The 24,166-nt window shown below is 46.2% G+C and overlaps 1 protein-coding gene across 3 annotated transcripts in view; it reads left to right on the forward strand.

Annotated features, from left to right (window-relative positions):
- Positions 1-24,166, forward strand: part of RETREG1 (reticulophagy regulator 1) — a 127,146-nt gene that overhangs the window by 81,646 nt on the left and 21,334 nt on the right. The window contains exon 1 of one of the 3 annotated variants that reach the window (XM_082724131.1): positions 169-4,856. The exons of the other annotated variants lie outside the window; for them this stretch is intronic. Coding sequence (XP_082580257.1) covers positions 4,822-4,856 — 35 coding nt within the window. The 5' untranslated portion in view covers positions 169-4,821. Of the gene's footprint in view, positions 1-168; positions 4,857-24,166 lie in introns of those variants that run through there. 3 annotated transcript variants of the gene reach the window in all.

The raw sequence follows: 24,166 nt of genomic DNA on the forward strand, positions 1-24,166 counted from the left end.
TCAGTGATGCAGTTTCTGGAAGAGGCCTGATATGCTTGTGGCTGAAGGAAAGGGTAGAGTTCTGGAGGGTCCTGAACCAGTAAGAGGGAGATGGGATGGGGCACCTGGGTGGCTCAGTTAGTTAAGCATCTGCCTTTGGCTCAGATCATGATCCTGGGGTCCTGGGATTGAGTCCCACGTAGCATCACGCTCCCTGCTCATCGGGGAGGCTGCTTTCCCTCTGCTCCACCCCCTGCTCTCTCTCTCCCAAATAAAATATAAAATCTTTAAAAAAAAGGAAAAAAAAGGAGATGGGATAATTGGTGGCACAAATTGGAGAAGCAAGGAGGGGAGGGATCAATAACTCGGGGCACAGCCTGGCCTTGGAGAAGTCAGTTAAGGGATCTTATTCTTGTCTTCAGAGGCTAGAGGGAGGAGGGATGGAGAAGATATATAGACTAAATGCTTCGTGGACTTCTCTAGTACTGTCCTCTTCATTGTCTTTTGTAAATCCCTAACCCTTCTCCTTTTTGATTAAAAGCAATTCTAGGGGCACCCGGGTGGCTTAGTTGAGCGTCTGACTTTTGATTTCAGGGTCGTGAGATTGAGCCCTTGTCTGGTTCCACTCTGGCTGTAGAGTCTGCATAAGATTCTGTCTTTCTCTCCCTGTCTCTCTGTCCTACTCCTCCATGCCCCCCAGAAGAATTCTGGAAATGTTTCTGAAATAGTTGGTAAGATTATGTTAACCAGTGTGTTCTCACAGTAGTTTTTCTTTTATGTTTAACTTAAACCAATTTTGGCAGAGAAGTAGAAAATTAAGCTCTGGAGCTGTATGGACCACCAGAAATATAATGCAAGCTACATATATGAATTAAAATTTCTAGAAGCCATGTTAAATAAAAAATAAGTGAAATTAATTTTAATATTTTATTCATATGCCCCCAATATTATCATTTCAACACTGTAGTCAATATGAAAATCAGTAACAAGATGTTTTACATTCTTTTTCTACTGAGTCTTCAGACTGTGCCCCAGCCACACTTCCAGGGCCCAGTGGCTGCCATATTGGATGGTGTGGCTCTGGAGGGTCCACAGTGTTTGTAGCACTGAGTGATGAGAGAAGAAATCAAAATGTACCTATTCTTAGGAGGTGACACAGACTCTGTCTTTGATCAAATTCTAGTCAGCCTCCTCTGAGCTTCTTTGCAGCTAGGCTTTATCCTTAGGTATGTTCTAAAGAACCCAGTTTTGGGGTTTTTGTTGTTGTTGTTGTATTTTCTTAAGTTTTTATTTAAATAATCTCTATACCCAATGCAGGACTCGACCTCTCAACCCTGAGATCAATAGTCACCTGTTTCTCTGACCGAGAAGCCAGGTACCCCCTCAAGAACCCAGTTTTATCTAGAATCCTGTCAGGTCATTTTAACAAGGATCCCTCCCCCTTGATATCTGATGACCCTTCATCTCTGACCAAATTCCTCATCTCCCAACACCTCAAGGTAATAGCCCATCAGCCTGGCCTGCCTTCAGCAAGAATTCTGTTAGGCCAAGTTAGCAAACAATTAACCTTCCTGTCATAGTGATTTTCTGTCCACTGAGGACTCCCCCACTCCTGCACCCACACCCACAACTTGGCCGTTCATGCTAATACTGCCCTGTAACCTCCAAGAGAGGGAGAGTCCCTCCTATTATCTCTGATAGAAAGTTCCAGAGCCTTAGTCAAAGCTGTTATAGAAGAGTAGGGAGAAAAAACTCAGACCAATGATTTTGTGACAAAGGACCCTCGGGAAAAGTAGACAATTAGCTTTGATATGGCAATGATTTTTTTTAGCTCACATACTATATGATGAAACTGCAAAAAAATAAAAATTAATGTATATTACTAAAAATGCATGCATATTTTGGAAGAGTATTGATACAAGAAAGCTTGAACTATGGAAGTGTCTGGCCACGGGAACTTTTGCCAGAATGTGTGGGCTCTGCTTTCTTCATGTGGAGGAGTGACAAGGACACTGTGTACTACAGTCTGTCCCAGTCTCTCCAGAGTGGGTCACCTAACTTTGTGGGGTCCCTTTTCCAGTATCTGAGAATGTTGGAAAGCTTCTGGGCCTTCTAGGTCTCTCCCATGTGTGTGTGCTGTGAACCTGACATTCAGGAAGTCCAGTGGATTTCAGGTCAGCAGTGACAGGGAACCTTTGTAACTCCAACACAGCCCCTCACTCTCCCTCACCACCACAGAGCTGAAGGTGTGCCCAGTGCCAAGAAGCCACCTGCCGTGTCAGCTACGAAGTTTCACTCTGGTTTCTGTAACCTGTGCCATCCTTGTTTGCTTTCCTTGTTTTTGTGAATTTCAGAAATTAACACAAATATACCTGAAGGGGGAAACCATGGTTGGAAAAAGTCATTTAAAAATTCATGAAGAAGGGGCGCCTGTGTTGGTCAGTCAGTTAAAGGTCTGCCTTCGGCTCAGGTCCTGATGCCAGGGCCCTGGGATCGAGCCCCGCATCGGGCTCCCTGCTCAGTGGGAAGCCTGCTTCTCCCTCTCCCACTCGCCCTGTTTGTGTTCCCTCTCACTGTCTCTCTCTCTCTCTCTCTTTCTGTCAAATAAATAAATAAAACTTTTTTTCAAAATAAAAAAATGCATGAAGGAGTGCTTAATTGGAAATATTTTAATAAATATTTCATGGTAGTAACGAGCAATTCATCTGTTACAACACTGAAGACATAACTGTCCTCTAACACCTAGAGGCAGATTTCAGGAACATACTCAGTTCTTTTCTAAACAGCAACTTTAGTTTGGCAACAGCTGAGCTCAGATATTTAAAAAAAAAAAAAATAGTAAAACAGGTGTTTAGGGGAACAAAAGGTAAAATTAATGGGATCAAATTGTTAAAATGGAGAGTTAGATCCTGGTGTGCTTTTCATTGTTGATAACTTTGAATGCAAGTACTGAAATCGTCTCACTGATGGTGTTTTCAGTGTTTGAACTTGTCAATTCTTAAACCTGGAATTTCTCACAAAGTTGTGCGTTGCTTTGGGTCTGAAAGGCACCTGCACAGCCCTATCTTCAGGACATTGCTAGGTCTGTTTGCCTTCAAGGTCAACAGTATTTGAGTTATGTGTTTGAGTACCTGCACCGACTTAATCTTAGACTTTGAAGTCTAGAACTTTAGATCTTGTGTGAGGGATTAAAGAATAGTCAGAATTGTGGCACAAAATATCAGAGTATCCAAAAGAGAGCCGGTTTACGTGTTGCCCATTTCAACTTCCCAATTCTTTGATGTTCTAGAAATCACACATGTAAATGTAAAATATAGTATTGCTATATAGTGACAATGGAAAGCAGGCATTTTTAAAAAGAAAAGCCTATTATTGCTTAATAAGTAGATCCTGCTTACTGCTTTATCTAATGTTCCCAATCAGGAAAAAAAACCCAAATGATTTCAACTTTTCATACAAAACTTTTAGGGTCAATATTTCTCCTAGCCATTTTTTTTTTTTATGAGGAGGGAGCTATACTTTATTTATTTATTTTACTGAGATATGATTGACGTAACATATTTCAACGGAAGATTTGATATTCATACGTAGCAGGAAATGGATGACCACGATAAGTCTAGTTAACATTGGTCAGCACACAGTTATAGGTTTTTGTTTCTTTTGTGAGGGGAACTTGTACTTAGTTATTTTATAACTGCAAGTTTGTACCTTTTGACCGACCAGGTCTAACTCTTCTTTTTTTTTTAAGATTTTTTTTTTTATTTGTTTGAGAGAAAGGGAGAGCAGAAATGGGGGGAGAGGCAGAGGGAGATGCCCAATGTGGGGCTCGATCTCAGGACCCTGGGATCACACCTGAGCAGAAGGCAGACGCCTAACCGACTGAGCCACCCAGGTGCCACCCCAACATTTTCTTCTACCCTCTTTGGAAGCAAGAAAACATGAGGTCATTTTTGTCCTGCCCTTAGAAACTGTAGCCAGTGAGGGTCCTTGGTGATTGATTACTCCCACAGGATGATGAGCCAGGCTATAAAAATATCTCAGGCACACCGCCCGGCCGTGCGCCAATGTCAGGCTGCTCCCCGATGACAGAAGGAAGTCTGTGGGAGAAGTCCTATTGCCCAAAGGCATTCATGGACTCCTCCGTGCACAAACACATTCTGAGCTGAGAAATCTAGATGGCCCAAAGGAAGATTTTCTTGCAAAACAGCGTGTCCCTCAAAACACGGTTGTTTCTTGGTGGTGTTTTTCTTTTCAGTAAAAGATCTTTCGCCGAGTGCCTAAGCATTCTCAGAACAAACAAGGCTCTCAGCTCTGGCACAGCCCATTTCACTCTCCACCCCCAGCCTCCTCCTGTGAGTTGGAGATCTGATAGCCCAGCCTGAAGTTTGAGGCTCCCCGCGGCCACACCGCCCTTCGATGGGTGCCTCGTCGTGCCAGGAAAAAAAGGAAAAAAAAAAAAGGAAAGAGAAAGAGTGGGCAGGTCTAGGTGAAGTCAGCCCAGTAAAGGTTCATAGCTGGGCGGTGACACCTTCTCACACTGCTCAAGAGAAAATGCTTGTTCCCAGCGGCTGTCACGGTACTGGGAGTAAGAGGTGACCTGTTTATTTTTAGAAGGGGACAGTCATCATAGCCCGGCACTTAGCTTCATTCAAGGCGAGCAGGTGCTTTGGAAGTTTGTAAACACCTACTTTCTGAGTAAGGGAGGCGAGCTTCTTTCCAAAGAGGAAGGGACTTGACGACTGGGGAATCTTCCCCCCAATACTTGCTGTTGACAGGAGAGAAAGACTTCCTAGCTCACGAGTCTGCAGCCGGCCGCTCGGTCAGTGTGTTCACAGGGCAGAAATGCCTGAAGCTGACGACTTTGGACCAGGCCAAAGGTAATTCTGAGATATATTTGCTTTTTCTCGAGTCGATTTTACTTGCTAGTTGTCTTTTTGAAAAACATTATCACTCATTTCGAAAGTAGTTTAAAATTAAAATGAAGATGGAATGTCATCCCTCATGCTCAGGACATGGAGTTTTCTGGAGCGCGAAGAGAGGAGCATAAAATTCACTTAGAAACGCTTAGAAACATAAGCCAGTAAGTGTTGTTCTTGAACAAGGAAGGGGGTGGCCTGCATTTTTACAGACGTGTTTCCCCTTCTGTGCCACACAGAAATTTACTTGAATTTTGTGGTGTTTGATTTTTAACTTGACAGGGCAGTTGTTGGAAATCGAAGCTGGTGACTATTTTATAAAATGTTAGAACATTCCTAATGGCTAAATAGGAGGTCAGTATATCAATTTTGACCTAACTACCCTTTTTTTTCTGCCACAGTCCTTATCTTTGGCAAGGGGACCTATTGGCCCCCACATGCGGTACATTAATTGTATCAGTGTTTTTGATAACACTGAGCTCTAAGAAGGGGGAGAGCGCCAGAAAGAGAAACAGGCAGTGCTAATATGGGCCTAGTGTGTGCCCATCAGGAAAGTCTCCATGTCTGGTCCCGTGGCTGTGTGCACAAAATTTGTATGAATCAGCTTCACTGGAATTCTAAGTAGGGACATTGAGATTCGGATATGAAGAAGAAAGAGAGCTGTGGGAAAAGGGGGGAGCGGTGCCTGGGCTCGGTTGGTTGAGTGTCCAGCTCTTGGTTTCAGCTCAGGTCACGATTTGGGGTCCTGGGATTGAGCCCCTTGTGGGGCTCCATGCTCAGTGGGGAGTCTGCTTGGGATTCTCTGTCTCTCACTCTGTCCCTCCCCACTCCCATGAGCCCACACGCATGCTTGCTCACGCTCTCAAATCAATTTTTAAGATTTCTTTAAAAAAAAATAGGAAAAGGGGTTAAATGACAGTCTGTCAGAAAAAGTAGAAACTGTTAATTCTTTAAGGAACAGGAATGTCCAAATATTTTATTGTCCTTCTATTAAAGATAAGCATCTGTTAAAGCCATAGCATAGGGAAAATCATCAATGGTATTGTCATAGTGTTGTGCGGTGACAGATGGAAGCTACACCTGTAACATATAGGCTTGTACAATCACTGTGTCATACACGTGTAGCTACTGTAACATTGGTGTCAATCACACTCCCTCCAAAAAAGAAAAAAAGATACACATCCCTTTTCAGCCATGAGTGTGTGTGTGTGGTTGACTATAATCAGTTGCACTCCTCTCCTTAAAGGATTCTTTGTAGGTTTTTAGTCTTTATTTCTTCTGGCTTCCTTCCCCCGTACATTAAAGGGGACACTCAGTTGACATTTGATTTAATAATGAAACACCTTTCTATATAAAATGAGACATTAAGTCAAATACTTGAAGATGACGTTTATAAAAGTATCTAGATTTGGGACGACATGGACTGACCAGTTACAAAAACATTCTCAGAGAAATGCAGATGCCAGTCTAGGTTTGAGATGTTGGATTGATCTACTGATACTGTGTTTCCACAAGAACATTTCTGAAAGCAGGACTTCCTCTTTGTGTCTCTGTGTTCTGGCATTCCTGCCAACTCTCTGCATAGAATTTCACACAGGATAAGAACTTTTAATAAATACTTGTTGAATGTATTTATAAAGCATTTTAACACCTGCAGTAACTATCTAGGGAGCCTGATCATCTTAGAAACCGAAAAGAGAGATTTGCCAGAAATGTAGTAAACATGACTTTAATGAAATGTAACATTATCACAGTTAAATTAAATAGTAAGCAATTTTTGATAATTACAAATATTTTGAATTAACTGTTTTAGATGTGAAGTGAACAAACATAAGATCTTTTTCTCAGAATGTTTTACTGGTTCCAAAGGATAAACAGACAAGAAGAAGACTGTAAGTATATATAATACACATATATCTAATAATAGCTATTACCAAGGACTAAAAATACATTTGCTGCAAATGGGAAACTCCCTGTCACTCCTCTGAAGTGGTGGACCCCTGCCCCCTTCTTATTTTGATGAGATAAATGCCAGCATTGAACAGTTGGTGGTTTTCTATACAATATACTTCGTTTTACCTCTTTCCCCCCCTTATCTGTGCAGAAAGTTAAAAAGGGCACCCCAGACAGAGGAAAATTTAGAGTGAGACCAGAAATAAAACATTACACTTGTGAGGGAATTTTATTCTTGCTAAATCTGAGATTGGACGCCATCGGATAACTTCCCTGCCGCCATGTCTGAAAGAGAACCAGTTATAGGCTTGGGTCTGCTGACCAGACTGGTTCTTGGTGCTCACATTTAGCAGGTTCTGGTTGAATTTCACATTCAGGCTTCTCCATGTTACTTTAGTCCCATTTGGCAATTTGGTGACCCGAATGGCTCTGAAACAGACAGGGAGCTCACTCCCAATTTAGTCTTGGAAATCAGTAGAAACCAAATGCTATGAAGCTGTAGGCACCGGAGGCCCAGGGGCTGCCAGGCACCGTGTTATGCTCACCAGATGGACGAGAGGGAGAGGAGCAGGCAGAGCAGAGACCCTCCTCCTCCTCGCTGTTTATGTCGTTGCCAGAAATAGACGCCCTTGGGAAGAACTTCCACAGACTCCGTGCCTCTGTCAAGGTCAGGAGCTGAGGGGAGAGGGTGTGAAAGATGGCATTCTACAGCGGGGTCGTGAAGGCAGAAACCCAAGCAGGAAGCCCGGAGAGCCTGGGGAGAAGGAAAAACATGGGGGCGGTAACCAAGGAGAGAGACGGGATCAAGAAATGTGAGGAAAATTACCCACGGGCCAGAGGCTGGCTCCGCATGGTCCCCTGCCCCACCTCAGTCCCCACCAGCTGCCAGGAAGGGGATGGACCGTAGGCTTCCACGACTAAGCTTGGACTGTGTCCTGTCGTACAAGCACATCCGCAGGAGATCCCGCTGTCCGCACGCTCACTGGGTCCCTCCATATGTGTTTATCAAGTGTGGCAGGGGAAGCCACGTGCTGTGCCCCAGGCGACAGGGTGATGGGCTGTAGGACCTTTCACGGGTCCTACTGTCCGAGCAGGGGAGACAGATACTTCACAAGTTGAAGAATAAGGAAAGAATTATTTTATTTATTTTTTATTTTTAAATCATTTTTTGATGTGTTCAATGATCCATGAGTTGCATATAACACCAATATCTTGGATAATATGGGCTAAAACTAGTAAGGCGGAATGCGTGGCAGGTGTGATAGGAAGGCCTCTCCGAGGAGGCGTCCTTGGGCCGAGATTTGAGGGAGCCAGCCACGTGGGGGTGTGGGGAGAGCACAGTGGGGGGAAGTGGACCCGGCACGGGCATAGACCCCGAGAGGGGCACACAGTGATGCCCAGGAACCGAGAGGCAGGGATGGAGGGCAGTGCACGGGAGGGAGACTAAGGCTCCCAAAGTTAGAGGTCAGGGTAGGAGGCTGGGTGTTACTCAGAGGTGAGAATTCCTTAGAGGGTTTGAAGCAAGGGGCTAGTGGTACAGGACCCCCATGTATTTCAGAGCATTATGAGGTAATACGCTTCTGTGGATTGGCCTGAGAACTTCAGAGCCATTTATAACGTCTCATGGGAGCATAGATTCTGAAGTGTAAAAATGCTAACTTTTGGTACACAGCAACAAGTTCATAAGGTGGAAATCGGCCGGGTAGGTATTTCAGCAATCATTTTAAGTTAGACATCAAGAGAATCCAAGGCTGCGGGTTGGTATGTTGGAAGCCAATGACAGCACTGTTGATGAGAGAGTAGCTTGTGATCCCCGTCAGGTGACAGATTACGGGGTCTCCCCACGTGGTGCTACAGACCCGTCCCAGGTGCTTGGACTTCCTGTTGGGGGCCTTCCGTCCCACTGAAAGACAGTGACTTCTGGCAGAGAGTCTGACACACTCTGAGTGTGCGACAGGCTCCGCTGTTGTTTTGTCTGGACAGGTGTCTCGTAAGCCCCCAGTGAGGAAGGGCGATTGGCGTCTTGCTAACTTAGGGCGCTGACAGGATGCCGCCTTGCAAATTTCAGGTAGCTGTGGTTTTAGATTGTGCAGAATCCTCTGCTTATGTTTTATCCAGCTCTAACACGTCGCCGATGAATGGAGTATCATCGGAAGAACAGTGTGCCTTGTTAGCGATTCAGAAAAAAACACGTCAAATAATAATGCCCTGAAAAGCATTATTATTTGACGTGTCATGCTACGCAGTGAAGACTTAAAAAATTTGGTTGAAGGCGGCCACCGGGGCTCTAGAAGTCTCAGCGTCATAGCAGTTTCGCTCACTCACGGACTGTACTGTCCTGTTCTTGACTGGTCCACACAGCCATGAGGTGAAGGAGCTGCTCTCTGAAGGCAGGCAGCGGACAGTGTGCAGTGAGACCCAGAGTCCGATGGTGGCCGGACGCTTGGCACACAAGGAGGAAGGACAGAGTAGCGGGGAGTGCGTGAGAGGAGGAGGAAGGAGCCGCTCTTGCTGGCAGTTGCTGTGATGGTTAATGTTTAACAGCCAGCTCTCTAGGGGAAGGGAAGCTCTGATTTTTAGCCTTTTTTTCTTTTTCTCTTTTTAGATTTATTTGAGAGAGAGAGAGAGAGCAGGAGGTGGGAGGAACAGAGAGAGAGGAAGAAAGAGTCTTAGGCAAACTCCAAGCTGAGCGTGGAGCCCGATGTGGGGCTTGATCGCACAGACCCTGAGATCAGTAACTGAGTGAGACTGAGAGTCGGACCGTTACCCGACGGCGCCATCCAGACGTCCCTGATCTTTATCATTCATTGATGCCTCTTCAGGCTACCCATGTGAGGTCTCCGAAAGTGGAGCTGGGAAAGGATACGCAGAATTGGTTCTCACACGCCGGGAGTCAACGCTAGCACGCAGAGTGACTGTGGTCGGAGGCAGGAGTTAGTGTGGATTCTCATAGTGCTGTTGCCTCTTCATTCATATTCTCCAGGGCATGCCAGGCCTTCAGGAAAGGTTTGTGGAAGGAATTCGTGATTCATTTCTCTTCCACCCTCCGGCATAGTCGCGGAAAATGTCTGTCGGTCACAGAACATGTTTACCACTTTTGAGATCCTGCTTTGAGCCAGCTGGGCTAATATTTGAAATTGATTAAGAACACAGAGAACAATACAGTCTGTCCTTGTTGCAAGCGAGCTGGTTTTGTGGGAGATCCCTTAATCACGGGTAACCAACAGCACGCTTCTCCACACCTCACAGGCCCCCCAAAGCTTCCTGGTAAAGACAGGGTGACAGATCTTTGCCATCGCTAACATGTGACAGACATCTCTCGGGTTTCAAATGTCAGAGGAGGGCGACAGCCGCTGTCGTGGGACACAGAGAGGTGTCAAGAGGGCAAGCCCATTGCATCAGCTTCCCTTACTCCTACGCTTTTGTCCCCTCATGAGCGAGTCTGTGCCAAGGGCCGCTCGGTTGTCTTGTTCCTTTTCTTCACTGTGTAAATCTGGGTCCCATCGAAGGTATGTTGAGTGCAAAGGGCTTGCTGAGGGGAAATCTCATACGCAATGTTGTTTTCCATGAAATGTTACAACTTTCATTTGGGGAAATGAAAACAGTACGGAAGAAAGGAATGTGAAGAAGAAAGGATCATCTGTAATGTCATGACCTTAAAAGAAAAATCCTGTTATGTTTTATCTTCTAGTGCTTTGGACAGATTTTCTTGGCAGAATTATAGTAACTGTATATGATATATACAATTTTGTGTGTATATATATAATATATATAATTTTGTGTATATATATATCATATACAGTTACTATAATTCTGCCAAGAAAATCTGTGTATATATATATATATATATAGCCTATATATGTATATAGGCTCATGAGCATTTTCTTAATGGCATATAAACACCTTGGAAGCATTTTTGAATGCCTTCAGAATAGTCTCATCTTTGGATTTCTCCCACATCTATTATTGCTATATAATTGAACATTGTTTTGCTGTGTAAATGTGAGATATACTGCTTTAGTTTTTCTGATTTGGGGAATGATTGATCAAAGGGTGTGAAATATGAGCTTCCAGTTTCCTGAGAACTGGGCCCAGAATCATTTCCACCATGTTCTGTTGGTCAAGCCACCAAGAAATCTAGATTTAAATAGAGAAGAAAATGGACCTCCCTTTTTCTTGGGAAGAATATCAAAGGAGCCTGCCTTATTTTAAAACTTCCAAAAAGAGGAAAAAAATGTTTACCTAATCTATGTTTTTATAAAATGTTTATCAACTATCATTTGAGAAGATATCGATGGTGAAACTTTTAACCTAACTCCCATTCCTGCTCTTAACCAATCACAGACCAATGGCATCTTTTCCTAACAGAGGAACACTCCAATGCTGTAGTTTCTTGATGAGTACACTTACTTGTATAGAATAATCTTCCAATCGAAGCTCCTGTCTTTAGGCATAAACACTTTACTATTTTAACCGTTCTGTAGAGTGACTACAGGCAAGGTCTTGGAATTTTGCCAAGCTTTCTTCAGGCCTGGCCACTGGTGCCAACTTCACCATTTACTGGCTCGGTGACCTTGGGCAAGTTTCTTAACCTCTTACTTTATCAGTAAAATGGGGATGATAATATTTACTTTATAGATTTGTTTTATAGATCAGATATGGTAATCCGCACTAAATATTTAGTGACTCACTCACGGTTAAGTCTTCAGAAAATAGTTAATAACAACAAAGCTTAACATAAGTTAAACATTGCCTGGAGCAGCACAAAACTCTCACTTTGGAGTGAAAACACCTCGAGCAGGTGTGGTCCAATCCTCGTGAATATCCTGATTGCAGTTGTGACCTGTGTGGAGGGTACGCAGTGGGCCATCCGGTCTCTCCAGGTGGTGGCCCTGGCCCGGGGAGATGCAGAATTGCCCACTGCCTTCCCAGCTGGTCAGGTCTAGGTGGTGTGTTTGTTCTTTCTGTTTGGAATAGGGCCATGGGGGTTGTGTGTTTGAGTCACAGTGTTCTGACCCTTCTTGGGATTGCTTTGGCCTGAGCAAGCATAGGTATTATTCTGTACACCAGAGTGGAATGAAAGTATGTACCTCTTTTGGGGAAGTGAGGATGTCTGCCCAACCCTTCTGTCAGTGAGCAGAGTATCCACAAGAGGAAGTTCAGGTTCAAGACATGCACCTATCTCTTGTCCAAGTGGTTTGTTCTAGTCCCATAAGCACAGTGAATCTTGTAAGTGATCATATTTCCATCTCTGATTTAGCCAATTGGAGGTAAAACTATAGCTCATCTCTAACAAGTATCTGGGGCCCTCTGGAACGCCCATATGGAACATTTCCATATGTTCTTCTGTCCCTGGGTCTTTTAGCCCCATTCCCTTGGAGGGCCACCTCCCGTCCCCATCTCAGCTGGTACCACTGTACCCAGCTGAGAGAATCTGTGGGGAGCTGGAGTCTGTCCCTGGCTCAGCCCCCAAGCTGTGTGCCCTGGTGTGGGGCTGCGTTTCTTGGGTGAAGGTGCACCATTTTGTTCAAATGCATCTCTTATTTCTCTATGTACTTAAAAAAAAAAGATCTTATTTATTTATTTGACAGAGAGAGAAGGAACATAAGCAGGGGGAACAGGAGAGGGAGAATCAGGCTTCCCACCAAGCAGGGAGTCCAAAGCGGGGCTCGATCCCAGCACCCCGGGATGATGACCTGAGCCAAAGGCAGACACTTAACTACTGAGCCACCCAGGTGCTATACTTTTTTTTTAAAAAAAGATTTTCAGAATTTATTTATTTATCTATTGGGGGGTGGGAAATGGGAGTGGGGGGAGGGGCCGAGGGAGAGAGAATCTCAAGTAGACTCCACACTAATTGTGGAGCCCGACATGGGGCTCGATCTCACCACTGTGAAATCATGACCTGAGCTGAAATCAAGAGTCAGACGCTCAACCAACTGAGCCCCTGAAGCACCCCTTCTGTGTACTTTTACAAATGACCTCAAGTCCTTTTTGCACAAGAGTGAGATACAGCAGTTAGGAAGAGAGTCGCCTCTGCCACCTGCCAACGCAGGTGGTAGATACACATACATGAAGAAACCAAACATCGAGGGTTCCGTCCACCTCACTTTTAACTTGGACCCGGAGGCAGAAGCTCTTCATTTCCAGAGGAGGCAGTTAAGGGATGGAGACGGGGTGAAGGAAACCCAGTGCCTCAGTGTTGTGTCTGAGCAAAGAGGGCATCAGCTGGCAGGGCTGAAAGAGAGGTTGCTTTTCTTCGGCAAACTTCTCTTTCAACTAAAATCCAGGGATTTCAGTTCGTTTCTGAGGCTGACTGGGCACTGGCAGCCCAGTAAGAATGTGTAACAGGAACGAGCCCGCACTCGGGAGGAAGGCCGTCCGGGCAGATGTGCAGGAGCGCCGTGTTTCCTTTTTCCTGGCTGTTGTTGCGAAACCCCCTGTGAACTGCGAATGGGAAAATATGGGGGCATATTGGCTTCTGGCTCTTCGGCCAGAGTCATGTTGCTTGATCCCATGTCTTCCGTGAGTGAGATAAAATTGGGCACGACATTCTACCCCTGCTCTTCCTGTCCCTGAACGTTTCCTACTTCTCTCTCCTCCACTCGCCCTCGAATCCCTGGGCTCCCCGTGGACCTTCACAGGGTGAGAGGCCTGCTGTCTCTCTGGGTCCCTGGGCGTGGGGACACATGACAATCCGTCCAGGTCACAAAGTGTTCTGATGCCGAAGTTGGGAAACAGTGGGGTAAAGAGTGTCCCAGATGTCCCTGGAAGAAAGCACACGTTGGCGGTGGTCAGGAGGACAGGTGTGTGGCTGTGCCTCACATGGGCGAGCTAATCCTCTCAGCTGGGAGACAGATGGAGTGACAGTCTTGGAAGGAGCCTCCTAGGAGCCTTCCAAGCCGAGCCAAACTCTCTGCCCTCCTCCAGCCTCATTTTTGCAAGGTGGGCCTGCCCAGCCACCGAGGGCTCTGAAGGATGTTGCTCTGTGGCTGTTAGCGGTCTTTGGGGAGGAATTGCCAGACTGTGAATTCTTTGCCTTGGGGTGGGGGACGGGGAGGGGCAGGGGGTTGCTGTTGTAAGTGCCTGGTGTGGGGGAGAGGTTAAGCAAAAACTCGAACCCCCAACATCCCTTCTCCCTGGTAACTGATTTAGGAAGGGTTGCTGTGTCTCAAGCATGGAGACTGGTGTTCCGATCTGGGCCCCACCCACACTGGTAGTGCCTAAGGAGTGGCACATAGTGATGGCCAGTGTGAGGTGGCCTCCCGGCTAGCTGTAAACAGAGCAAGCAGCTGTGTGCGGACCCTGCCCCGGCACTCAGGAGGTGACCTCTCGTGCTGGTGTTTCAGTGGGCATGTACGTGAATGCTTTTGTTTTTGTTTTTGTTTTTTTTAAGAAAACAAACTCATCTATCAGTGGAGCATCTTCAAATTATGCCTATAAAAATTATGCCTATGGGGCACCTGGGTGGCTCCATTGGTGAAGCATCTGCCATTGGCTCAGGTCATGATCCCAGGGTCTGGGATTGAGCCTCCCATTGGGCTCCCTGTTCAGCGGGGAGCCTGCTTCTCTCTCTGCCTCCGCCCCCTCCCCACTCGTGCATTCCCTCTCTCTCTCTTTCTCTCTCTCTCGCGTGCACACACTCTCAAATCTTAAAAAAAATTATACCCCTAAACTCCACTTTTCAATAAGGTGAGGGGATTGCAAATGAGGTTATATTTTTTGGAAATTCCTCGTGTCTACTTCCCAGAGCATCTATATTCCTACGCAGAAATCCCAGATTATGTGGCATATGTATGTCTAAACGTGGCTTCCTTTTTCTAAAAAGTGAACAGAATGTTTCTGGAGTAGTTTGTAGCCTAAGTGGCAGATAACTTTCCTTCCAGAGTAATTAAGCTGAACATGAATTGTAAATAGTCATAGTTTGCCCATTCTGAAATATTTTGAAAACTTTCCTTCAGAAGCATATTTGTTTGTGCTAAGGAAGACTTTGAGATGCAGATTTCGTTATACAAGGAACATACATGTAGATAGAGGATAATCCTAGGATGAGTCTCTTGCTGAAACAAGAAGAGATCTGCTTAGTAAACTAAGACACAACAAACATTGGCACCGACAATACGAGAAGGAACTGGTAATTCCATTTTGGGCACAGCAGAGGGAAAAATGCGCCACTGTTGTGTTCCATGAGGCTAGTGTTGAGAGTTTGATGGCAAATGGCTTTATTCTCTTGTGCCAGCCCCAATAAACCAGAAACGGCGCCTGGAGCTCTGAGAAGGATTGTGAGTCCTTGTCGAGAAGGTTCTGGAAAGAGTGTTACAACACATCCTTGCGGTCTGCCGTGCTCGGGAAGGGCAGAGCGGCTGTGTGAGTGATGCGGAGGGCGTCAGGGCAGGGTGGAAGTAGGAACACAGCAGAATCTTTATTAACTTAGATAAACTTGGAAAGACTCAGACAGCCTCAAGGCTAATGATGGCACCTTGACGTTTTCCTTTCTGTTAGTTATTGGTGCTCTAAAGCTTGAGACCTTAGCAACTTTTCTTGGGAAAAATCTGAGGGGGAGATGCCTGTTGGCCGAAACCTGGATAAATTTCTAGAGCAAGGTGTATTTTGAGATCAGAAGGAAAACTTTCTTACTGTAATACTTTCAGTCAAATCCGGCGTATGTAACAGCTTCACCGGTCATACGATAAGGAATCGTGTGCTTGTATTTCCTGTTTTATTAGCACTAAGGCTGTCTTTCATCTGACTACTGTCCAGTGGATTGGAGCCAGCAAGACCTGGGTTTTGATCCTGGTGCTGCCAGCTCTTGGCTGAGTCGACTTTCTAATCTGGAAAATGGGAGCAGTTTACCTGCTTTGTCAGATTGAAGTGAGGATTAGTGATAATGTAGTAAAACTCCTAATGCATTTCCTAGCATTCAGAACATGCACAATACATGGGGATGGGGGGCGGGCAGTGCAGGTGTTCGTATAGCAGAAGTTCCTGGGCTGGTTCCCACTTAGCTGGCCGAGTTAGTAGTTCCCATCACGTAGCCACACGGCTCGGGCCCGGGACGCCCAGAACTCAGCAGACCAGTGCAGCTAAGATGCCACATCACCTCTGCAGCCTGTTTGTGTAGGTCAGACGTTTTCAGAGCACAGCCATGCTCTTGCATTTGCATATTGCTTCTGGCTGTGCCCCTGCTGTAAGGACGAGTTGCTACTGGCCCTTTACAGAAGATGTCTCCTCTGGTATCTGCTTCCACCATTCGGGTTGCGGTCCCCGCCAAGTCAGCCTGCGTGTCCTCTGGTCTCTCCAGGCGGCATTGTGGTTGCTATGGTAATGGCACCATTCTAATGACAAATTATGTAAATGGATGAAATAAGAGGTCAAAGGGGGGTGTCTTTGTGGGAGATTCTGCTGGTGGTTCGGAGACACTCAGTTTCTTTTCCTCTGGGAGCAGCGTCCCCGCTGGCGGATGATGACCGCCAGTCCCTGAAGTTCATTTCCTGGGCTCTCTTGCAGCTATGCATGGCCCGAGTCTGTTCCAGCTGGCAGGAGGTGGATGGAAGCTTCCATGCCTCTCATGGGCATGACCTTGGGGAAAGCAGTGCTCTCTGCTTCCCTTTCCCCTTCCTGCTGCCTGCCGTGTGGATAATCACGTGGATGGTGCGGTAGGAGCAGCGGTAACTGTCTTGGCCCATGCAGGGAAATGCGATGTGGAGACTATCTGAGCCAAAAAATACAAAGAACTTCGTTCTACTACGTTATGGAGATCCCATGTCAGCCCTGGGCCGTGCTGTGCATGAGGGAGAAATGAACTGCTCGTTTAAACCACTGTCACTGTGACATTCGGTAGACCAGGTGAACTTATATCCTGAGACAGCTGTTTACCTCTGTGAAAACTAAGTTCAAGGCATTGGAGAGAGCAAGCGAAGTCGCTCATAGTGCTTTAGAAAAAAAGTGGACAAACAGCTTGAGATTACGTTGGCGAGGGATGAACATAAAAATTGAGAACGGTCCTCTATGTGAGATGTTTGATTTGACATTAATTTCTTGCTTCTCTTTCAAGAAGTGTAACTAGAAATCATGGCTAGTAATTAGGGGTGTGTTTTATGCCAGAACACCAGTCTTGGTTCCAAACCTGAAGTTATTTAGCAATGCTGTAGCCTGCCCAGCACATATAGGTAACATATTTACGGGATTGTGTGGAATGCCCCCAAGAGTGTCCCCAGCCAGCATTCGGGTTGTACCCGAAGTCTAAGAACCGTCATACCAACTTCTCATTAATATGGTTTAGAATTAACAGATAATTTATGCCATCCTAGAGAAGGGGAGGAAGATGTTACCTAATCCTTAAAGAGCAGTTAGAAGTGACCACTGTTATTGTGATAAATAAGGATGGGATAAGATAGCCCTTTTATTTATTTATTTTTTAATATTTTATTGATTTATCTGACAGAGAGATAGAGCATAAGCAGGCAGAGCATCAGGCCGAAGGAGAGGGAGAAGCAGGCCCTCTGCAGGGAGCCCGATGCCGGGACTCAATCCCAGGACCCCGAGATTGTGACCTGAGCCAAAGGCAGATGCTTAACGGACTGAGCGACCCAGTGCCCCAAGATAGCCCTTTTAAAGCCCATGATGCTAATCTGAGAAAGGAAGATTGAAGCACTCCCAGGTAATTAGGCCCTGACAGTAGCGCCCACTGATCTGGGGAGCGGTGCCTTTACCTCTCTCCCCACCTTGGGATCTCCAGCAACATGTTTCCGATGAAATGGATCATAGGTTCCTCCTTGGACCAAACACAGGATTTCTCCTTGTGTGTTTTACTGACTCTACAACAGCCGGTGAAGGCTGCACACAATGGAGCCTGCAGAAGCGCAGGCTGGTGGGGCGTTTGAGCGCCCAGAAATCAGCAACCCCTTGTAAAGGAAGGGCAGAATTCTTTACATGGCTTTCAGTTTCTCCATGGCAAGACCGTACGCGTGTCACGTACCCTCCCCGCCTCAGAAGTGGAAGTAGACTGGGCCTTCTCGGCTGATTAGGAGGCCTGTTTGCTGGGAATGCCTTCTGGCCTGAGATCTGGCACGTGGACTTGAGTACCAGACGTGTTCCTAATAGCCACTGTCTGTCAAAGATTCTCTTTCCCATCAATATCCCCAGGGGTGTTTTAAGGGATATCGCCAGCTTTAAAGAGCCCTCTCTCAAGTTAGTACAGATTTCTCGGCATGTTCTTGATGGGAGAACATAGATAGTATTTATTTAACAGCAGTAGAGGACTTACTCAGGGTCAGCTTTGCGCGTAACCTGGGAATGGACAGACCGCTTGCGGAGTTTAAAATCCTTGAGCAGAAGGTGTTGACTATCCATCCCATCCAGGAACACTCCACTTCGTGTTCACGGACCCTCTGATTTCCTAGTTATTCCAAAGCTGAGCATGATCCCACAAGGGATCCCAGGAAACCCAAGCTCCTTCTGTGAAGGAGTCAGGCCTCCGAGTAGCCTCCCCGGGACTTCTGGGTTCACCATGCCACTGGTCTGTGTGTCATTATAACCCCTCCATTCTTTTGCCATAATTTGTTTTTAAAAAATGTTAATTTCATTTGCTCTTGTGATTCTGAACAGTTGATTCTCAACTGAATTCACAGAGTCGATTCATTCCTGGCTTTGCTAGCTGTATATTCAAAGTAAACTTAATTTTTAGGTGAACTGAATCATACACTTAGCATCCGAGGTGTGTGCTGGCTATGCTGTGTAGACAGGTTACCCAGACTGTGCTGGACCTGGATAATTTTGTTAAAGATGACATAGTTTCAAAAGCACAAGGCCTTTTTTGTATATAACACAAGTGATAATGGCATGTATCTTTCTTTAAAAACAACTCGTTTTGGGGTTGCCTGGGTGGCCAAGTGGGTTAAAGCCCCTGCCTTCAGCTCGGGTCACGATCCCAGGGTCCTGGGCTCTCTGCTCAGCTCTCCCTGCTTCCTTCTCTCTCTCTGCCTACTTGTGATCTCTCTCTCTGTGTCAAATAAATAAAAAATCTTAAAAAAAAAAAAACTCGTTTTTATAGAGGCCAACGTTTTTATGAGCCATTTTTTCCATTTCTTGAAAATGCATCATGGTAACACAAGCTAGAAAATAAAGAGAAGAAACGTGTGTGATAGGTTCGATTCTGATGAAAATATAGGAAGCATTGATTATCTTTCAAGGCAATGGTTAAAGGTTATATATCCGTCTGTGTCTTCCATTGTGTGTTTATTTAAAATAGTGTTTGTGTAGTTCGTAGTAACCGGTGATTTTCTTGGGCCACCTGGCTCTGTTGGCTCTATTTGGGCTGCTGTGGCCAGTTCCCTGAGGACTCATTACCTCTATGGCTCTCACGTAAGGTTGTGAGCTCCCAAGCAGGTCAGGATGAAATGTTTAGCCACCACTTAATTGATCCACTTTGCTGGGTGGAGACAACCTGTGGAATGTCCAGGCCCAGTTACATGCGATTTCCTGGTAGTTCGATCCTTGTGGTCTGGGTAGTTCTCCAGTAGGAGTGGCAAATGCCTGAGCTTGACCAAAGAGCTATTCATCTTGCTAAAGGATCTGACCAAGTCTGCTTCACAAACCTAACGTGGGAAGTACAAGCAGAAAATGGACGATGACTAAAAAAGAACACGAAATCATAATAAACTACGCAACACACTTTGCTAACCAGCACATCCATGAACAAGGACCCGGAGTGAGTAAGGGGCACGGATAGAACGTCCTGCCGGAGGAACGTGCGCTAGCTGTGAACAATGCGTCACTTTGCCGTGACAACTGTCAGAGTGAAGATGACGTCCTAGAAATGGAGAGACTAGCGGGCAAGCCGCTGATCTCCAGCATGCCGGCTTGGCCGCCACGCCACGCAGGAAGCGCACGTGGCAGCCGTCGGTTCTCCTGCACACCCCTGACGGCGGCTGGACTGGGGAGGCAGAGGGCGATGTCTGCACCAGGTACAACTGGAGGAGGACAGAGAAGATGGGTGCGCCGCTCGCCGGCATCGCCAGGCTCAGCCCAGCTCACTCACATCGCGTTTATTTGCACCAGGTTACTTTTCCTGGGAGAACGCTAATTTTTAAAAAAATACGTTTCACCTGGGTGGCTCAGTGGGTTAAAGCCTCTGCCTTCAGCTCAGGTCATGATCTCAGAGTCCTGGGATCGAGCCCCGCATCGGGCTCCCTGCTCAGTGGGGAGCCTGCTTCTCCCTCTGTCTCTGACTGCCTCTCTGCCTATTTGTGATCTCTCTGTCAAATAAATAAATAAAATCTTTTAAAAAATTAAAAATAAAGTTTCCTGAGGAAATTAGTAATGTGCACAAAAACAAACTGTTGGAGGAACTCCTTAAATCTTTCTACATAAAATACACGAAGATGATTATCTAACGACTGTTCATGAGGAAGTCTTCACAGGGCACCTCCTTTTCAGCCTGTTATTTGCTAAATTCCTGTTGCTGTGACACGCATGTGAAGAAGTGGCGGGCAATGCCTTCCTGTGGAAAACTCTCTCTTAACCCAGACAGGCTGGATTAATTCATTTTTATAATTCTGTTGCCCTAGAGCACCTCTCAGCAGGAGATCTGACTTGTGGGCCTTTGTCCTCACTCCGTACTGTCGGCCACTGCCCGCCCTCCGAGGCAGACACCTCCGGAGAAGCACAGTTCAGGCACCGTATCCGCCTCTGGCTTCTCTCTCACACACCCTTCCGCCTCACGGGTATTTTTTCCAGATCCCACAGCACGTCAGGAAGGTCACCCACATCATTCTCTTCCTTTCTTTCTTTCTTTCTTTAAAGATTTATTTATTTTAGAGAGAGTACGGTTGGGGGAAGGGGCAGAGGGAGAGAGAGAGAGCAAAGCAGACCTCCCTGCCCCCGCTGAGCACAGAGCGTAACGTGGGGCTGGATCTCAGGACCCTGAAATCATGACCTGAGCTGGAATCAAGAGTCAGATGCTTAACTGACTGAGCCACCCAGGCTCCTCCGTCCTCCTAGCTTGTGCCCTCCACACCCCCAGATACATGCCTGTCTTCCTTGCGCGCTGTTGTGGAGGACTGAGTCATACTCATTTACTGTGAGTGGTAGTCGTACAAAAACTGGGTCTCAAAATCTGCTTTTTTTTTTTTTTTTAACAAGTATTAAGACATCATAATGAGGGGTGTCTGGGTGCCTCAGTCATTAAGCCTCTGCCTCTGGCTCAGGTCATGATCCCAGGGTCCTGGGATCGAGCCCCACATCGGGCTCCCTGCTCAGCGGGGAGCCTGCTTCTCCCTCTCCCACTCCCCCTGCCTGTGTTCCCTCTCTCACTATGTCTCTCTCTGTCAAATAAATAAATAAATCTTGGGGGAAAAAAAAAGGACATCATAATGAGATTCTTGTATTTTCTATGACTGATAAGAAAGATCCCCCTGGTAAGGGGATGTTCCTTTAAAAGCCACTGATGTCCTTCAGTGACTGGCTTATATGTGTGTGGGAGAGAAGTATTCTTTAAAAGGACTGAGGTGGGAACGTGGCCTATGATTTAACAGTCCAGCACCTTGAGTGAGTAACTCAGTGACAGACACTCCAGCTTCCCACTCCAGGGAAGAAACTTGGTCATTCAGCCTGTCCGGCTTGTGTCTGTGTATTCAGGCCCAAGTGCAATGGGTAGGTCTCTAGAAAGTAAAAGTAGGAACTGTATTGTCAATAAAGATGTTTGCACGGTAAGCAATATGTTCTTTAGGATTGTCCCAGAGATTTTGGTTTCCTATAACTAGGCCACAGGCAAAAGGAACAGGGAAGGGACATTTGCTTTTGACTCCAACTAGAGCGAATCCTGGATTGTATTTCACTGGAAATGGTGAGTCCTGAGTAGAATGCACAGGAAGGCTTAGATCCGAATTAGCAAACTTGCCTCTCAGTCACCATCTGTTTCCCTTGTGAAGTGTTTCTTGACTCTCAGATGTGATTCGTCCTTTAGGGATAAAGTAGAAACCTTTTCTGCCCTCAAGGATCATGACGGAAGCCCATCTTGGCATTCCCAAAGAAAGGGCGTTTAATCTCCTGCCTGTCTCAAGTAGGTGCTTGTTCCCAGCTAGTAGCAGAATTTAAATTGTTCATGTCTGAGCTGCTGAAAGTCTGCTTGGTTGAGAAGCTAACAAAATTGAAGACGCTGAAAACTAACGTATAACTGGCGTGTGTTCATGGAAATCCGAACAACACAAGAAGTGGCGTGATGGCAGTTGAGGGCCAACCTTCTGGATGTTCTCGGTGGACTGGACGCGCTGATGGTCTCCACCCTGGGGAAGAGAGAGCGCTCAGATTGAGCTGGAAGAGGAAAGGAATAGTTTCACGCAACACCAGATACCTGATTCCTTTGAAACTTGGTATAACAAGAGAGCCCCAAATAGAACACCAAGTTGTCCCGGGGAAGGCGAGGCTCCGCTTCTCAGACCAGCGGGACCTGAGCTCAGGGGGCGCCTCCTGGTCTCAGGCCCTAGGAGGACGTGCTCAGGTGGCTCATCGGCCCGTGGAAGGGAAGGTTTCAAGTTGAGTGCTATGTAATTTCTTAATCTCGTGTTTGCTTATTTAATCCCCCGGCTGACACATCTTATTTGCTTTGTCATGGTTCTAATTCTGTGAGTGTTGGTGCAGAGAAACAGATCTCTGTTTTTATTTTGTTTCTCTGCCGACACACCCTCACGCAAACACGCGTGCCCTCGGAGCCGCGCCTTATGTATCCGCAGGATTAAGAAAAATTCTAACACATGGCACTAAGAAATGTTAAAATCTGTAACTAGATATTGACTGACCTTTCTAAGAAAAATTCGACAGGAATGAACATCAACAGATGTTCTCTCCCGGCAGAGAGCATGAGACCGTTAGTCACTCGCTGAGAATGAAAAGCTGCAGAGGGCTCCAAGCCCAGGCGTATTTATAGGGGTGATGGTTGAAGGAGCTGTGTGTCACGGTTGCTAGGGGACAGCTTAGGTTATAACCGATCCCTTTTTTTAAAGTAGGGGATGTGGACAGAGTTAACTTTCTGAAAACCATTGTTTCGTTTCTATTTCCAACTCCTAAAAATAAAAATGAAAACCAATAGTGTGACCTAAGTTATATTTCCTGGGGGTAGGGGTAGTGTGACGGACTCCTAAACAACTCTGGAAATGAGTATTGTAATATGGGTTCCTGGAGATACGGAAAGTCTAAAAAGTGATTAGAAGCGGGAGTGCACGTGTGTGTCTGGGTACTTCAGAGGAAATGGTGTCTGATAAGGTTTTCCAGTGAACTGTGGTTGCCCGACAGAAACAAAAAGGGACTCCTTTTCCTCTGTCCCAGGCGAAGGTGGGATATGCGTTGATCTTTGCATTCTGGCCCATTCAACTAGATGGGGCCCCAGTCCTGTTTTCTGTGGGTGTCACAAATGCTCTCGCGTCCTGTGAGGGTCATGTCTGCAGAAGGTGCTCGCAGGTTCGGGGATACCCAGGGAGAAGTCAAACATTGGGATCCAAGTTTTGCCAGAAGGAATTCCACACAAAATAAGATTTCCAATTCAGAATGTTTCTTGGAATGAATGAGACATATCTACCCTACTTACCCAATTTTGAAGGCAGTTTAACTCTCTATTTGCAAGAAAAAAAAAAAAGTAGAAACTATTCCATATAAATGAAAATAGGTCTCCAAATTATCAGGGCCCTTTGTCTATTATTTTGTAGGTGTTTACATGTCTAAAGGGATCCATGCTGATTATTGCTGTTCTAGAATGTACAGAAACATTCAGATAAGTCGACAAAAATGCACGGTCACTGAAGACCCACAGCTAACTCCTTCTGATATTTTCTTCCTTTAATATTCTTTATTGCTCATGCTTATTCAGTGTTTTATTGCCTCATAGATGTCAGGCTCTGTCAGCTGCTGGAGACAGAGCCGTGCCCTTGAATTCCTTTATGGAATTTGAAGTCTAATGGGGAAGTCAATTCGGCAGATGTAAATTAACCACAACTGATCATTGCTACCAAAGGAAACGAGGAGATGCCCTGGCTGGCAGCAACACTCCTCCTCACCCTGCTTTCTCTTGGGCAAACTGGAGGGACTCCAGTCCCTGCCTTGCAGGTGTGGTGCTGATGGGGGGGGGGCCGGGGGGGGCCGGGGAGGGCTCGGTGAGAAAACGCCCAGAGTGTCCGGCGCCGGAAGGCTCAGCCCGCAGGAACCACGGTCATGACTGTCACTGCCACACGCTGTGGCATCCCTTTGTGGAGCGTTAGAAAGGGTTGAGGTCACGGAGACAGAGGACAGGCTCCTGAGCTCCTCGGTCCTCCGTGTCCCCCGGGAAC

Source organism: Mustela nivalis (genome assembly GCF_964662115.1).
Source record: "Mustela nivalis genome assembly, chromosome: 3".
Taxonomy (NCBI): domain Eukaryota; kingdom Metazoa; phylum Chordata; class Mammalia; order Carnivora; family Mustelidae; genus Mustela; species Mustela nivalis.